Here is a 15,445-nt window from a genome sequence, read left to right on the forward strand (position 1 = left end):
CTCGTCTGTTGGATCGGACCACACAGGCCAGCCTTCGCTCCACAGTCAGATGCGCTGACCCAGTCGTCTAGACATCACAATTTGGCCCTCATCAAACTCGCTCAAATCCTTCCCCTTGCCCAGTTTTCCTTTCTACTTGCTGCCCAGTAATATCCCACCCAGTAACAGGTGCCATAATAAAGAGATCATCAGTGTTATTCACTCACCGCTCATAATGTTATACTTGGTCAGTGTATAGAAATGTAGATCTCAGTTGAACAAAACATTTTCAAAAACAAGTCACAAAAGCCTTCTGAAGTCAAATCGTTTATTGCAAAGGTGTAGATATCAGAAAGTCAGTTATCCCCAAAAACAAAGAAAAAAGTGGAAAAAAAATTGTTTTGGGCAGTTATGGTGAAAAGCTGAACTGTTCACTTTGATGTCAAAGGTTCAGATGTGCTGATCAGTCCTTTCGCAAACAGCATCTCTGCCAAGGACACCTGCGAAACAGGACAAGAACATGGTGAGGACTTGGGTTCCACACTGTTAATAGATCCCTACATTACACATTTAAAACACTGACACTAGGAAAGTCAAAACATGAATTTTTTTTTTAATCTTTAAAATAAGGTAAAAAGGAAACTGGATTAAAAAAAAGCCACGGGCAAAACACAGTATCAGCACATTACAGCCATAAAGTGAATTATCAGATATATTCAGAGGGGGAAAGAGAAAAAATATTCCACTTATCTGAAAAGTACTGCTACATCAAGATTTTACTTCAAGTATAGTTACCGGTCCAAAAACATACAAGTAAATAGTAGCTCATTTAAAAGGTTAAAACCACAGGGGTGGGGGATTCTAGTGTAGTTCAAAAAGGACAACAGGATACAAATGTGAAACTGAATAAACACCATTACAAATTAAAGTGCAACAACAACAACAAAATTAAAAAACTACAGTCGATGAATTGATGAATTATGCACTTTCACAGCAAAAAAAAAAAAAAAGTCATTTTTGATAACGAGAGAAATTGCAAATGCAGATTCAGGATTCAGACAGTGAGCACACACACTGAACAACTTGCGATTCAATGGCATTTTGCTTTCAGCTGGGTCTGCATCACTGACTTGTCCGTCTCCATCTTTCTTTCTTGTGAGTTTAGCGCGTTTATTTTCCGCCCATCAATCGGTTTTCGTGGCGTAATGTTTATTTATTAATACTTACTTTGCTTAGTAACATATAATTTAAAATGCAGTCAAGTACAATACTTCAAACAAAACACACTTAAGTGAACGTAAAATTACAGATTTTAAAAACTACTTAAAAAAAAAAACTATTTAATTACAGTAACGTGAGTAAATGCGATTTGTTACTTTCCACCTCTGGATATATTTGTAATCTATTTATTTCTGTGAATAATGGACAATTAATAAGTGTTATACAAATAAATTGAATTGGAAATGTATACGTATCAAGAAACTTTACCGTTTTGTTTAGATTCATTTTATTATATTTAACTGGTATTCGGCAGAAACCCTTACAATGGTCTTATTTATATAACGGAGAAGTTATATGAGGGTTTAGGGCCTTGCATTTTGGTGGGATTTGAACTCATGACCTACGGACCAGTAGTACAAATTATTAAAAAAGGCTGTCATGCAATCTCAAACACAAATGTTGGTGTTTAAAATGTATTTAAATTATTTGTATATTGAGTATTTGAACATCTGGAGCTTGGTTAAAATCTTACCAGGACACAATGTAGACACAACACATGCGATATGCAGGTGGGGACAAATTTGCTATCGGGATATGTGTTACCTTGTCTTCATCGGAGTCACAGGGTAAACTTGAGATTGTGACAAACTTTGGGTACGAGTGGATCAGGAACTCCACAGCATCTGTGAGCTGCAGAGGACAAATGCAAACTGGTTAAAGCAACAATGAAGAAAGCATCTTGTTCAAAATGTCCAAAAACCCTTAGGTGGTGGACACCTAGTGCATGCTCATACACACTTTACAGCTCATACCTCTTCATTTATCTCCATGCTCTTGGCCTCCTCTTTGTGATAAACTCTGGAGTTCTCAGTGGTGTAATAAAGATGAACAGCCTCACCGTCACTGCATAGTCTGTGTACAGTAGCACAGACCAAAGAGTTTTAAAAATTCATAGCCATACACACACACACACACACAGACACACACACATAGACAGCTAGAAAGGTACTTGGAGTGACATCTGGAAATAAAAAGAAAGACAAAGAAACATGGTGGTGGAATGAGGAAGTGCAGAAAAGCAAAAGGAGAAAGAGGTTGGCAAAACAGAATTGGATCGACAGAGTGATGAGAAAAGTAGACAGGTGGATGTGGCAAAAGCAGAGGAAAAGGCATATGAGGAGCTGAATTAGAAATTAAAAGAAAACACTTAGGAGAAAAGGATTTATACTGACAGGGTGCAGAGAGAGGAGTTGTGGTATTGTATGAGGAAGTCAGGTGTGTTAGAGAAGTATGTGAAAGTGGAACAGGACATGTATAAGGACAGTGTGATAGCAGTGGAGTGTGCAGTAGGAATGACAGACTGATGTCTGTCGTATAATATTGTTATTAGTTGTGAGAGTATGGAACAGGTTGAGAGGAGCCTGGAGAGGTGGAGGTACACGCTGGAGAGAAGTGGAATGAAAGTCAGTAGGAGTAAGACAGAGTACATGTGTGTGAATGAGAGGGAGGGCAGTAAAGTGATGCAGTTGCAGGGAGAAGAGGTGGAGAAGGTGGAGGAGTTCAGGTACCTGGGGTCAACAGTGCAAAGTAATGGAGAGTGTTTTAGAGAAGTGAAGAAAAGAGTGCAGGCAGGGTGGAGTGGGTGGAGAAGAGTCATAGGAGTGATTTGTGATAGAAGAGTATCTGCAAGAGTGAAAGGGAAAGTTTATAGGTCTGTGGTGAGACCTGCTGTATGGTTTAGAGACAGTGGCACTGAGTAAAAGACAGGAGGTGGAGCTGGAGGTATGTTGAGGTTTTCGTTGGGAGTGTTGACAATGGACAGGATTGAGTAGGAGCCGCCAGGAAGGAGGAACAAAGGAAGGCCAAGCAGGAGGTTGATGGATGTGGTGAGGGAAGACATGCAGGTAGTTGGTTTGAAAGAGGCAGTGTGGCGACCCCTAATGGCAGCAGCCGAAATAAGAAGCTTTCACAGCTATTCTTGTATGCAATTTCAGCAATAAAAATGTAAATTTTTTTTAAAAAGGAAACAAACTACTTGTTCATTTTAAGAGACCCGTCTTATTTTCTCTGCTCTTTAACAAAACAAAATTACTTCTTATCCGATTAGTCGATTAATTGATGGAATAATCGGTAGAAAACTCGATTACTCAAATAATCTATAGCTGCGGCCCAAAAAAATATACATATAAACGGTATATAGTGTAAAATACGTGTAAAAATGACCATATATGAGGATAATCACTCATTTCGGAGAACGCACCTAGCAATTCCGGCACGCATAAGTCTTATTTTGGTTTGAGGCTTCATGTATGTGTTTAAATTCACTGCCTCTCCATCCTCGAATCGAACAGGAGCTCCATACACGCTGCTTGCTTCCTCGGCTGCACACACCCACACACACATCTGTTATTAATCACATTAGACATCACACACTCGCATTTCTGACATGTATGAATAATGAAATGATCACATATGTAAAACAAACAAAAATTTTTTTTCAAGTTTTAAGAGATCATTTGCCAGTGTTTCATTTTAAATAAATCTGAATATATTTGAGGAAAATATAAAATGTTTTGAAACTAATGTATTCTCATCCTGCTAAGCATAAAAAAAACCCTCTACTCCTAATACACTAGTTTAAGCCTCTGACTTGGTTGAACTTTACTCCACATGGAATCTGAGCTATTATTCTACTATTAAATAAAGGTTTATTATTAAATAGAAAGTTGAAGGGCACAGCAGTTACCTGGCGTAAGCACGGGTGGCAGGCAGTCGTGCATAAACTCGCGTGCTTTCTGATCCACAGCAGCGTCCACTGGAGCAAAGGACACCAACTTTTTCATTAAACCGTCTATGTGGGACAAAAATCTGTCTCTGCGTGGATCTTCCTGTTCTCACACACAAACACACAATGAAAACTAGTTCATTGACATTTTATGCACATATTGCTGCTAAATAATTAATGTTTATATATGACACTGTGTCTTCTGTCTCACGGTCTTGTGATGTTTCCACTAAATGTTGCCACTTTATGTAGTGTCCCAGTCTGGTTTTGTGTTTTATCTTGTGTTCATTTGTTGTTTTATGAAGCACCAGTGTCTGAATATTGTTGAATATATATCTTCTGAATATTAGTCCTTGCAAAGTCTCTGAATATCTAATCATTTACAGTACATAATATCCTCAGAAGTTTCCGATAATCACTGTGCACAAGGGCAAAAAATTTATAATGGATGCTCGTGATCTTTGGGCCCTCAGATGGCACTGCTATGAAAACAGGCAGGATTCTGTAATGGAGATAACTGCATGGATTCAAGAACATCTCCAGAAATCACTGTCTGTAAACACAGTTCACCGTGCCATCCGCAAATGCAGGTGAAAGCTCCATCGTGCAAAGAAGAAGCCATATGTGAACAGGGTTCAGAAAGATTTAAATGGACTGAGGCAAAGTGGAAAACTGTTCTGTTGGTCAGGCGAATCGAAAAACTTTTTTGGAAACCATGGACACCGCGTCATGCAGACGAAAGAATAGAGGGACTATCCAGGTTGTTATAAGCACTCCATTCAAAAGCCTGTTTCGGTCATGGAATAAGGGTACATTAATGACTTTGGAATGGGCAACTTGCACATCTGAAAAGGCACCATCAATGCTGAATGACATACACAGGCTTCAGAGCAACATATGCTTTCATCCAGATGACTTTTTCAAAGGCGGCCTTGCATATTTCAGCAAAACAAAGCTAAAATGCATACTGATCCGGCCCTTCCGCAAACTGAAAACATTTGATGCATCAAGAAATGAAAAATACGACAAAGAATACCCAGGACTGTTGAGCAGATAGAATCCTTTATCAGCCAAAAATTTAACATTTTTCTATCCAAAACTCCAGCAACTGTTCTCACTTCAGTTCCCAGACGTATACAGAAAGTTGTTAAACAAAGTGGGGATGCTACAATTCCACAGTTTACATATTTAATATGTATGGGATTATGAGATTTGATAATCACTGCAAATCCTGATTAATTCACGTTTCACTCAACTTTTTTTTATTTATCGTAGTTGCATAAATGTAGAGTAAAATAAAGACAACACCTTGTCAGAGTTCTGCACTCCCATGTAGGTGAGGTAATCAAGAGGAAGACCTTTTCGGAACTCCACATCCTCCTCTATCGCCATTTCCAAAGCTGCTGGCATCACCTGAGGATCGATTGAGGAAGTTAAAACTTAAAACACAGGCACTAAAAACATTTATGCATAAACGTAACCGGAGGTACCTTCAGCAGCAGATTGCCCCAGCTGTTTTTTTGGTAGGAGGAGATGGTGATGTGTAGCGAGTGGGCGTCCGGGAGGCAGTTGCCCTGGTGAATAAACCCACGGGGAAAGTACAGCAAATCACCCGGCTCCAGCACCACGTCCATTATGGGATTACCAATCTCGGTCTGACTGTAATTAGCTGTAGGAGATGAGGAATAGTAAAGAACGGTGCTGTCTTGTGAATCAAAATCAGCTAAATTTCGGCATCGCTACTGACGCTGACAAAATGAGAATGACTTACGGCTTGACACGAGTGATAACACTTCATCTTTAGACCTAGAGAAATGTAAAGTACCCACATTAGTCTACAACGTTAAAAAGAGATCACGCTATCTGGACAAAAGTATTGGGACACCTGACTTTACTATATGTGGATCTCTTACCACAAACCTTGAGGCACACAATTGTATAAGATGTCTTGGAAGTGGCAGCATTCAAATTTCCCTTCACTTAAACTAGGAGACCAAAACCCATCTCAGCATGACGATGCCTCCTTGTACAATGCAAGCGTCATGAAGATATGCTTTAGATGGGTTGGACTGGAAGATCTTAACTGGCCTGCGACAGAGATCTGACATCCATATGAATAGGGATGAATGGGAATGCTGAACGCACCCCAGGCCTCACCCTACATCACAACCTGACTGGAAATTATTATAACAGCAAATGGGAAATAAATGTGGAATGTGGAAATGTGGAATAACTGGCGGCTCACCGTGGGTTATACACTCTCCAATGCTTTTTCCCTTCCAGCTGCACAATAAACGCTTCGATATCATCATAATGCGGCGCGAATCCCTGAGTTCCAGCTGGTGTTAAGTACCTAAATGCATTAAAAAACAACAACAAAATACTGATATCCCTAAAGTCCCAGACAATCAGAGTTCACTAGAAACAATATTATTTTCATACTCAAAGGATAAAAACGACTATTTGATTACTCGCTAATTTGGAATCGGTTTTTTGACCGAAATCAGCCACATAGGAGGATTTTTCACACAGATGAAACGTAGAGCAGTCTCAGGTTTTACAGAATTCATTCTCAGTACTAAAGATTCGCTAAATGAAAGTCAGACTAGTGATGTTGTTTTTAGTAGTGTACTCAGATTCTGAGACTGTGCTTACACGTTGGCTCCTGCCATGCTGCCAAATTTCTCCTGCAGGATGGACAGAACGTTCCACACAGTCGAGGAGAAAGCCTGAGGGTTCAGCATTCGCAGCGAGCAGCCGTTCTAAAAGCAAACACAAATACGTATCATCGTTTATAGAGTCGTTATGACGACCGAAATAAAAAAACGTTCAAAACTGGAGTTATTACAAATTTCTGGTAAATTTCCGGAAAATTTTTACTTCATCTGGGGGAATTTGGGAAATATTTCAAGTTGGAAACGTACCAGGAATTAATGGGAAGTAACAGAAACATATGGGATTTCATTAGAAATTTGGAGAAAGTTGTAAATAAATGATGTGTGTGTAAAATTTATGCAAGATGAAAATTTTTTTACATTATTTTGAGTGCAGAATTTAATAACTAATGTGTGTTATGTTATGGAGGACAGTACAGTGCAGGTAGGGGGCGTGGCCTCAGTGGCGCTGTGTGCATGTGATTGATGAATGTGCAGGGGAGAAATTCAACTGAAATCGCATCAACTCTGGTGGTTTTAACCAAAATTCGAGATTTTTTCCAACTAAATTTAAGTTCTGTTATACGCTAACCAGCGATTTTGTAACTTCCCAATTTATTCCTATTAATATCTGTTAATCCCCATGGAAAGTTTCCTGTCCTGAAATTTGCCAAACCTAGTCAGAACCAGTTTGTACCTCATAGAAATCCCACACTGAGTAAGGCAGAGCTCTCCCTGGTGGATTGTGTGTCTCTCTCTTGCCATTGGTGAAGCTCGTCACATCTAGATTCACTCCGTACTGCACATCGTCCTGCAAATACACACGGGATCATTACACGAACAGAGAACCGCCGTTCCGTCAGCGCTTCGGCTTCTGGCAGCTTTCGACCGCCGTTTGCATAGACACAACTAAAACAGTGCCGTTCAAAGAAGTATCAACAACAGACAGGGTGTGATGCAGGGAGATGAAGTGCTTTGATTCTTAAAGACAGAACGCTGCATGTCGTCAGGAAATACTGCAATAGTCATACTGAAATTATTAGTTTGATCAATAAGCAGAAGAAATTACATTTCTCAAAATGCGGTCAAACTCTGCTGTCGAGAAAAGACCCTCATAGTAGTGTGGATTCTGGCGTCTGATCAGAAGGGGCTTCTTTTCCCAAGTGTCCCTATAGAGAGCGAGAGAAATTATGCGTTAGTTTGACATTCGTCCTTTTGCGACGCCATTTTTACCAGTGCAAAGAAGATTCAAGAGAGCCATGTTTGAGGTTTTGTCTAAATGTGTGCTGTTTAGGTCTTATTTTAATGATGTCTACAGTTTGTATATAATGAGCAGACAACAACGCATGGAGCTTGTGTGTAAAGGAAAGCTTGGGAGATAATTAGTGGGTATGGCATTAGACTCTGGATCAGAAGGTCACCAAGATGGCACTGCTGGGGCCCTTGAGCAAGGCCCTTAACCCTCAACTTCTCAGCTATAAGTCGCTCTGGTTAAGAGCATCTGCTTACTGCCATAAATGTGAATATAAAGCTGTACCTGAAGAAGGTCTTGGCTGTAACAGGATGAATGAGCCACTGGAACAGTGTGTTCGCTCGCTGCCTGCTGTTGTCCACTTTGGCCAGCAGGGTGAGAAGTGTGTGAAGCGTGTCATTGTTCACCCGCTCGGTCCCGTTCGATGTTTGCAGGTCCTCCTGCAAAATCAATACACTTCTTCACATGCTTTATCATTCAGCTATTCCAACTAATCACTAAAAAAAATTTTCAGGTACTTTTGTTAAACTAAGAGGAAAAAATATTCGGTTCTAGAGCTATTTTATATCTGGACCCAGTGAAAGTTCCAGGGAGTTTAAACCATGAGATGCTCTTCAGATGGTCACATACATGAACAGGCTCATCATGGTTTTCTTCCGCCTTTATCTTTCTCTCCTCAGAGATCTTTTTTGACTTCTTCTTGCTGCTCACAGTTGGCACTAATCCATTTTGCTTCCTCTTCTTCTTTTTCTTTGGTGGTGAAACTGAGGGCTGCTTTAAAATAATAATAATAATAATAATAAATTAATAAATTAAATGAAAAACAAAACAATTTTGAAACTGACTTACAAATCAGGCGAATGTATTTTTGGACACATATGCCACCAGCACTAAAATGCTGTTTTTGACTCAAATCAAATCGAGCCCTGTACTGACACAAAGATGAGCCTACTTAAAAAAAATGTCAAATACAAAATGTATCTACGTACATACACTAAATGAACAAAAGTATTGGCACACTTGACTTTTCCAGCCCTATGTGCTTCTTTCCTAAAGAAGTTGGAAACACGATTGTATAGGACGTCTTCGGATGTGATAGCATTCAAATTTCCCGTCACTCAACCTTAGAGACCCAAACCTACTCCATACCTGGAGTGGAAGATCTCCTGCACATACCAGTCTAATGGCCAGGTGACTGCAACCTTTTGTCCATATAGTGTATGTGGCTTACATCTGCTAACATACATGACTATATAACCATGAGTTAAACATCTATGAACCATATTTGCATTGGTGCATTTTAGTGGTACCTTGACCTACGAGTGAATCGATGTACGAGTTTTCCGAGGTACGAGTCGTCACTCGGTCGAATTTTTGCTTTGTTAAGCGAGCTAAAAATTGAGGTACGAGCTCGAGACGCCGGTGTTGGATGGCGAAGCGAAGCCAGAAAGCGGAGACTGTGACGAAAATTAAGATAAGCAAAGAAGAAAAGGTAAAAAATTTAAAGTTTAGGGATACGTAGTGTACAGGAGAGATAGTAAAAAATGAGTTTTCCCTCCTCCTCCGCTTATCTCCTCTACCCTCCACCTCCGCCAGGGTCTTCGTTAGCTCAATTCGTCTCATCTCCGAGGTAAATACACTGAATAAAACCTCATTACATCTTCACAAATATTTTTTCTATTATGTTGTTATACAAGATTTGTTATTTAGAAATTTATTTTCCTAATTTAATAACATGAAACAAACACGGGGTGTTATTTTGAGGGTTGGAACGGATTAATGCCATTTTAAGTATTTTCATTGGGGAAAATTGAATTAAACTTGTAGGTCAGGGTACCACTGTATTTGTGTCAGTGAACATCTCATTCCCATCAGAATAAAAAGTCCTTTTGTCAGTATGATGCTGCACAGTTTCAGGATTTCTTGATCTAAACTTTATATTACAGAGATTGAATATGCTCCAAGTTGAATTTCTTCTGTTTGGCATCTAAACATTTGAGCACGTATGTATTTATTTGGACAGGATTCACACTTTTACTGTAATGTACCAGCGTTCGTTTGTTTCCTGGTGGTTCATCCATTTTTAGAAATTGTAATTCTATGTTTTGCTCTGTTTGTCACCTAATTGACGAGATTCACCTTTGACCTGTTTTAGAGAACCGGTTGATTATTGGTTGATCCGATGCCATTCGCTCGCCTTCATTAGTGACATTCAAGATTCATCTGCACGGTTCATCAATTCAAGTCGGATTTACAAGAAGGAAGTTTAATAGAAATTTTAGATGACAACTGGTTCAACCATTTTGCTTTCAAAATACTCAAACAATGAAGTGACGCTGAGATGTTTTGGGATGATTTAACACTATTCAGGTGAAACCAGTAAAATATATATTATGATCAACATACTGGACAAACAACTGATGATGTAGGAAACAGCAGACACTTGTGTACAATTTGATCAAAGCAACAAGAAATGTTTTTATGATGAGCACAAGCGACTACATGATGATGAGGCTGAACAAGAAGTTTGGAGAATTTCATTTTTGAACTGAGAATAACCGTAAACATATATAACACTGCATTTGTAGGAGAAAGGGATAGAAATTCACAGATTTGGCGTCGTTACAGAAGATTGGAATCTCGATATTATCGCAAACCGTGATAAATTGCTCGATTATCGAACAGTGCTGGAGCAATACACCGCTGCATGCCCGCCCACACACACACACACACACACACACACACACACACAGTATACTGTCTTAGTTTAAAAGCGATTTCAGAATAAAACAGCAAAACAATTAAATACATATATAATTAAAGTAACCTATAAACCAGAACCGTATTGTTTTGAATGATTTGATATTTAGTTTAGTTTATTTGGGTACTGTGTGTGTGTGTGTGTGTGTGTGTGTGTGTGTGTGTGTGTGTGTGTTATTCACCTCTGCTCCAGACTCTTATTATTATCCACTAAACCACAACTACATTTCAACACTAAACACACCGCTTACAGAGTGAAATCCTGTGTAGAAGCTGATAAAACTGTACATACGCGTGTGTCTGCCTCCTGCTGCCTCACTGACTTATACACAGCAAACGCAGACATGCTGCTGTCCATGCGCCTCTAACATGTACAGGGGGACAGGGTTGCCAGATCCCTGAAGTACGGTGGCTCAGAGGGCAAGACGAAAAGCAACTTTACAAATAAAGTCGACGATAGATAGATAGATAGATAGATAGATAGATAGATAGATAGATAGATAGATAGATAGATAGATAGATAGATAGATAGATAGATTTAAAGTATCAAATTAAAATACATTAAATGTAATTGATAAGTAAATGTTATAATATGTACATCTATCTATCTATTACAATTTAAATAAAATCAAAAACTTTTAATAGCATTTTTTTTTTAAATAATGGATAATGGATAATAAATACAATAAATGATAATGAAATGAAGAATGATTATAAAAAAAATTGTAAGTATTGCACGATTTTTAAAGTTGTACCTATCTATTTTTAATAATTATTATTATAATAATTATAGTTTTTTAATTATAAATAATATATATATTTATAGGAATTCCTGCCGATACATACTGTATATATAAATGCAAGTTTTAAAAGTGCATGTTAAAACAATTCAAAACATTTTCCTTTGTTAATGCACAATGAATAGATGAGTGAGCAACATAAAAAAGGTAAATTTCTTAAAACTGGCAACACTGACCAGGGTTTTTCTTCGTCGTTCATATGCGGCTCCTAGACGTTATTACTCTACTGCCGCCTTGTGTATTGATTAAAGAAATGAAAGCTCTTGGCATCTCTATAGGGTACATATTTGTATGTATATATATATATATATTATATATATATATATATAAATTAAATTATTGTCTATTATATCGACGATCTATTAAGACAAAACCGTCGAAATGTAGTTATTTTCTTTTCCAATAACGAATTCTAACAGCATTACACCACACAATTCGGATGTTGCGCTTCATGTAACCGCTAGATGGCGCTGTTTCAATGTAATAACGCTTCCCCCCCTAAGTTTACCCAGAATCCATCACCGCTCTGTGTTTGCATAGCTGATTTAGCAATACAGCCGCTCTGCGTTTTTCCCTTTCCCTACCTGTATTCAGACAAACTCCACCCTTCCTTTGTACGATTGGCTGTTACTTCAAAGGGGCTGTGCTTTTAACCAATTAAATCGCAGAATTTAAGCAACTGTCGAGCGGAAAGGGTGGAGCTTGTCGTAATGTGGGTGGGCATAATACGAGGCAGTTCTGATTTTGGCGTTTGCAGTGCAGCTCCTCAACGTATAAGAACGAAGAGAAAACAAGCGGACGCGGAGGCTCGGAGTCCTGCGGGGCAGAAGATCGTTGTCGATTCGGCGGACGGGTGACGGCAGTGTGTGTGTGTGTGTGTGTGTGTGTGTGTGTGTGTGTGTGTGTGTGTGTGTGTGTGTGTGTGTGTGTGTGTGTGTGTGGTGAGGATAGGAGAGGAGAAGAGCAGCAGCAGCGCTGTTTCCGTATGCACACGGAGAGACGGAGCGCGCGAGCGATTCAGACCGGGTAAGAGCGCTATCTCCCGTTTACCTGCGCGAGCTAGCCGATTAGCATGAGAGCTAACAGCGTTACACCGAGAGCTGTTCCTCTGTAATTCTCTATCTTTAACAGTGAGAGCAGGGAGTATTTACTCTCACAGTGACCCCCGGGCTGTAACGCGTACCGTTACCGCGGCTATAACCGTGACTGTTACCGCGACTGTCATCGGGGATTGTAAACCAGTACAGTAACTGGGGACATTGGGACTGTATAACGGAGCTGTAACTGGGAACAGGGGTACTGTACAACTTAGCTGTAACTGGGGACAGGGGGACTGTACCCTAGAGCTGTAACTGGGGACAGGGGGACTGGACCCTGGAGCTGTAACTGGGGACAGGGGGACTGGACCCTGGAGCTGTAACTGAGGACATGGGGGCTGTAACTGTGGACAGGGGGACTGGACCCTGGAGCTGTAACTGAGGACAGGGGGGGCTGTACCCTGGAGCTGTAACTGAGGACAGAGGGACTGTACCCTGAAGCTGTTACTGGGGACAGGGGGACTGTACCCTGGAGCTGTAACTGGGGACAGGGGGACTGTACCCTGGAGCTGTAACTGGGGACAGGGGGACTGTACCCTGGAGCTGTAACTGACCACAGGGGGACTGTACCCTGGAGCTGTAACTGACCACAGGGGGACTGTACCCTGGAGCTGTAACTGACCACAGGGGGACTGTACCCTGGAGCTGTAACTGGGGACAGGGGGACTGTACCCTGGAGCTGTAACTGACCACAGGGGGACTGTACCCTGGAGCTGTAACCGGGGACTGGTGGACTGTAACGCAGAGCTGTAACCAGGGCCTGGGGGACTGTACCCTGGGGGATTGTAACCGGGGACTGTGGGAGTGTAACCGGGAGTAGGGGGACTGTAATTGGGGACTGGGGACTGTAACCGGGGACTGTGTGAGTGCAACCGGGAGTCGGGGACTGTTACCGGGGACTGTAAGGTGGCTGCACCTGGGGATTGTAACCGGGACTTTATGTGCACGTGCAATGAAGTCTATACTCGTAATGTACTATCTCTTATTTATTGTCTTTCTGTCGTATCACATCTGCACCTTACCTCCCATACTCTTTGTCCTGTCCTGCCATCACTTCCCCTCTGCTCTGTCCTGTCCTGCCACACTTCCCCCTGCTCTTCCCTGTCCCATTCTGTCCTGCCCTCACCTTCCCTGATCTGTCCTGTCCTGCCCTTACCCCCTTTGTCCTGCTCTGTCCTCACCTCTGCAATCTGTCATCTCCTCACATGCTTTGTTCTGTGTTGCCTTGACCTCCCCTAATCTATCCCTTTCTCACCCGCTCTGTCTTGTCCTGTCCTCACCTCCCAAAATTGATCAAGTTGTTACCTACTCTGTCCTGTCCTGTCTTGTCCTCACATGCCCTGTATGTCCAGAATCCAGCACTGCTCCAACACTCCTAATAAAACCAGGTCATTATTTACCCATTGTGCTGGACATGACGATCTCCTACAAACTATATTTAGTGAGGACAGTGCTGAGTGATTCTCCATCATTAGTCATAAATGCTGGTTTTGAGACCTGTGTTTAGAAATCTTATCATGTCTCAGTGAAATATAGTAGTTTGGTCACTCGATTAGAAGAAAGTTCAGAAAGACTAAGAACGCTCCTAATGGTGAGAATACTCTATACTGCTTTATACACACATTGGAAACTGATATTTAGTCGTGTCTGAGCAGAGCTTCATGTTGTTGTTCACATCAGAATGCAGGAGAATTTGTGATCTTTGCGGTGTTCATGAATCGTTACTTGGCGGTCGGTGGTCAGTCAGGATTGTTTTTGTAGTTCAGAAACTGTCGATCTCCTGAGATGGTACAATGAAAGTAGAGGGTGTGAATGTGCTGACGGATTCAATCTGACAGGACGTCTACGCTTCTACAGACAATTACTCCTGATAACCATGGTGAGCAGAAAAGCATTTTCATTGAGGTAGATGGACTTCAAGAGCAGAGAGGCACATCAGGTTCCACAGGTGTATGAAGACGTGTTTAAGGCTTAGGAAAGCACTGGTTCACCAAAACTGGACGAAACTAAACTCCTCCCTCGGAGTGTTAAGCAGCTGGTCAACGATATAGATAATATTTATTAAAGATAACAAAAATATATATATATATATATATATATATATATATATATATATATATATATATATATATATATATATATATATATATATATATATAATTGTTATGCAACACATATTGTTCATCAGTGTTGGGCAGTAACGCGTTACCGGTAACGCGTTACTATTTACAGTAACTAATACTGTATACTGTAATACCGTTACTTTTAAAAATAAAGTAACTCCGTTACCGTTACCGTATGGTGCGTTACCCGTTACTTTTATAAATGAATTAATTTCGGCTGAAGTGTAGACTACAGCCTAACTTGCTTACAGCAGCGTCACATTGTAGGATTGGTGGATTACCCTCTGTATACATGAAGAAGACGCACTGTGGGTGTGTCTCTGTTTATTCAGGTCTGTGCAGCAGTAATGGCGAGTCGAGGCGAGAGCAAGATGAGTCTCTCAAAGTGGAAATAGGCTCATTATTTCACTTTAGTTGAGCATAAAGACAAAAACTGTCAAATGTAAGATGTGTCTTTCGGGTTCGAAGCTCGTATCTACTGCGATAAACAGCAACTCCAATCTGTTGAAGCACCTCCAGAAACTCCATGCCTGAGGTGCTAGAAGCTAGAAGTTAACCCGGTGTTCTACATTGTTGATAGTTTTCATACTTCAGCTATGAAAGGAACATGTTTAAGAGCTCAACACAACAGCAGAAGCCACTTGAGTTTTTGATTGTGAAAATATTATTCAGCTTGTTTTGTTATTTATTTCAGAAATCCTTGTGATATATTCAGTTTGTGCTGGTCTGACTTAAATAAAATAGTGTTTAAAAATTACTGTGTTTAAGTCAGTT

General features: G+C 40.4%; 2 protein-coding genes across 3 annotated transcripts in view; one reads left to right on the plus strand and one right to left on the minus strand.

The window, feature by feature from the left end:
- Window positions 1–293: 293 nt before the first annotated feature.
- riox1 (ribosomal oxygenase 1) lies at window positions 294–11,068 on the minus strand. 2 transcript variants are annotated; one of them, XM_046836644.1, is made up of 15 exons: window positions 10,944–11,068; window positions 8,522–8,665; window positions 8,177–8,331; window positions 7,709–7,808; window positions 7,337–7,450; window positions 6,641–6,747; window positions 6,231–6,338; window positions 5,757–5,791; window positions 5,476–5,654; window positions 5,294–5,398; window positions 3,947–4,088; window positions 3,461–3,581; window positions 2,013–2,112; window positions 1,804–1,890; window positions 294–479 (listed from the first exon to the last, which is right to left on the minus strand). In XM_046836644.1, exons 1-15 carry the CDS (start codon window positions 11,007–11,009, stop codon window positions 411–413), a joined length of 1,632 nt encoding a protein of 543 aa, XP_046692600.1. In that variant the 5' UTR covers window positions 11,010–11,068; the 3' UTR covers window positions 294–410. The 2 variants fall into 2 exon arrangements, with proteins under 2 accessions (XP_046692600.1, XP_046692601.1); XM_046836645.1 differs by having other exon boundaries at window positions 8,522–8,662; window positions 10,944–11,052.
- Window positions 11,069–12,085: 1,017 nt separating this feature from the next.
- extl3 (exostosin-like glycosyltransferase 3) overlaps window positions 12,086–15,445 on the plus strand; it is a 30,484-nt gene continuing 27,124 nt past the window's right edge. Inside the window, exon 1 of the mRNA XM_046836535.1 lies at window positions 12,086–12,477. The gene's annotated coding sequence lies outside the window, so the exon portion shown is untranslated. The remainder of the gene's footprint in view (window positions 12,478–15,445) is intronic.

This window comes from Silurus meridionalis, chromosome 23 (genome assembly GCF_014805685.1).
Source record: "Silurus meridionalis isolate SWU-2019-XX chromosome 23, ASM1480568v1, whole genome shotgun sequence".
In the NCBI taxonomy this organism is placed as follows: domain Eukaryota; kingdom Metazoa; phylum Chordata; class Actinopteri; order Siluriformes; family Siluridae; genus Silurus; species Silurus meridionalis.

Excerpts from the sequence above, each read along its gene's own strand:
- riox1 (XM_046836644.1), bottom strand. The coding sequence starts at position 11,009 with ATGGACAGCAGCATGTCTGCGTTTGCTGTGTATAAGTCAGTGAGGCAG. Across the intron at positions 8,332-8,521 it reads ACCATGATGAGCCTGTTCAT|GAGGACCTGCAAACATCGAA; the intron begins GTATGTGACCAT and ends TTGATTTTGCAG. Across the intron at positions 5,792-6,230 it reads TGGAGAGTGTATAACCCACG|GTCTAAAGATGAAGTGTTAT; the intron begins GTGAGCCGCCAG and ends ACATTTCTCTAG.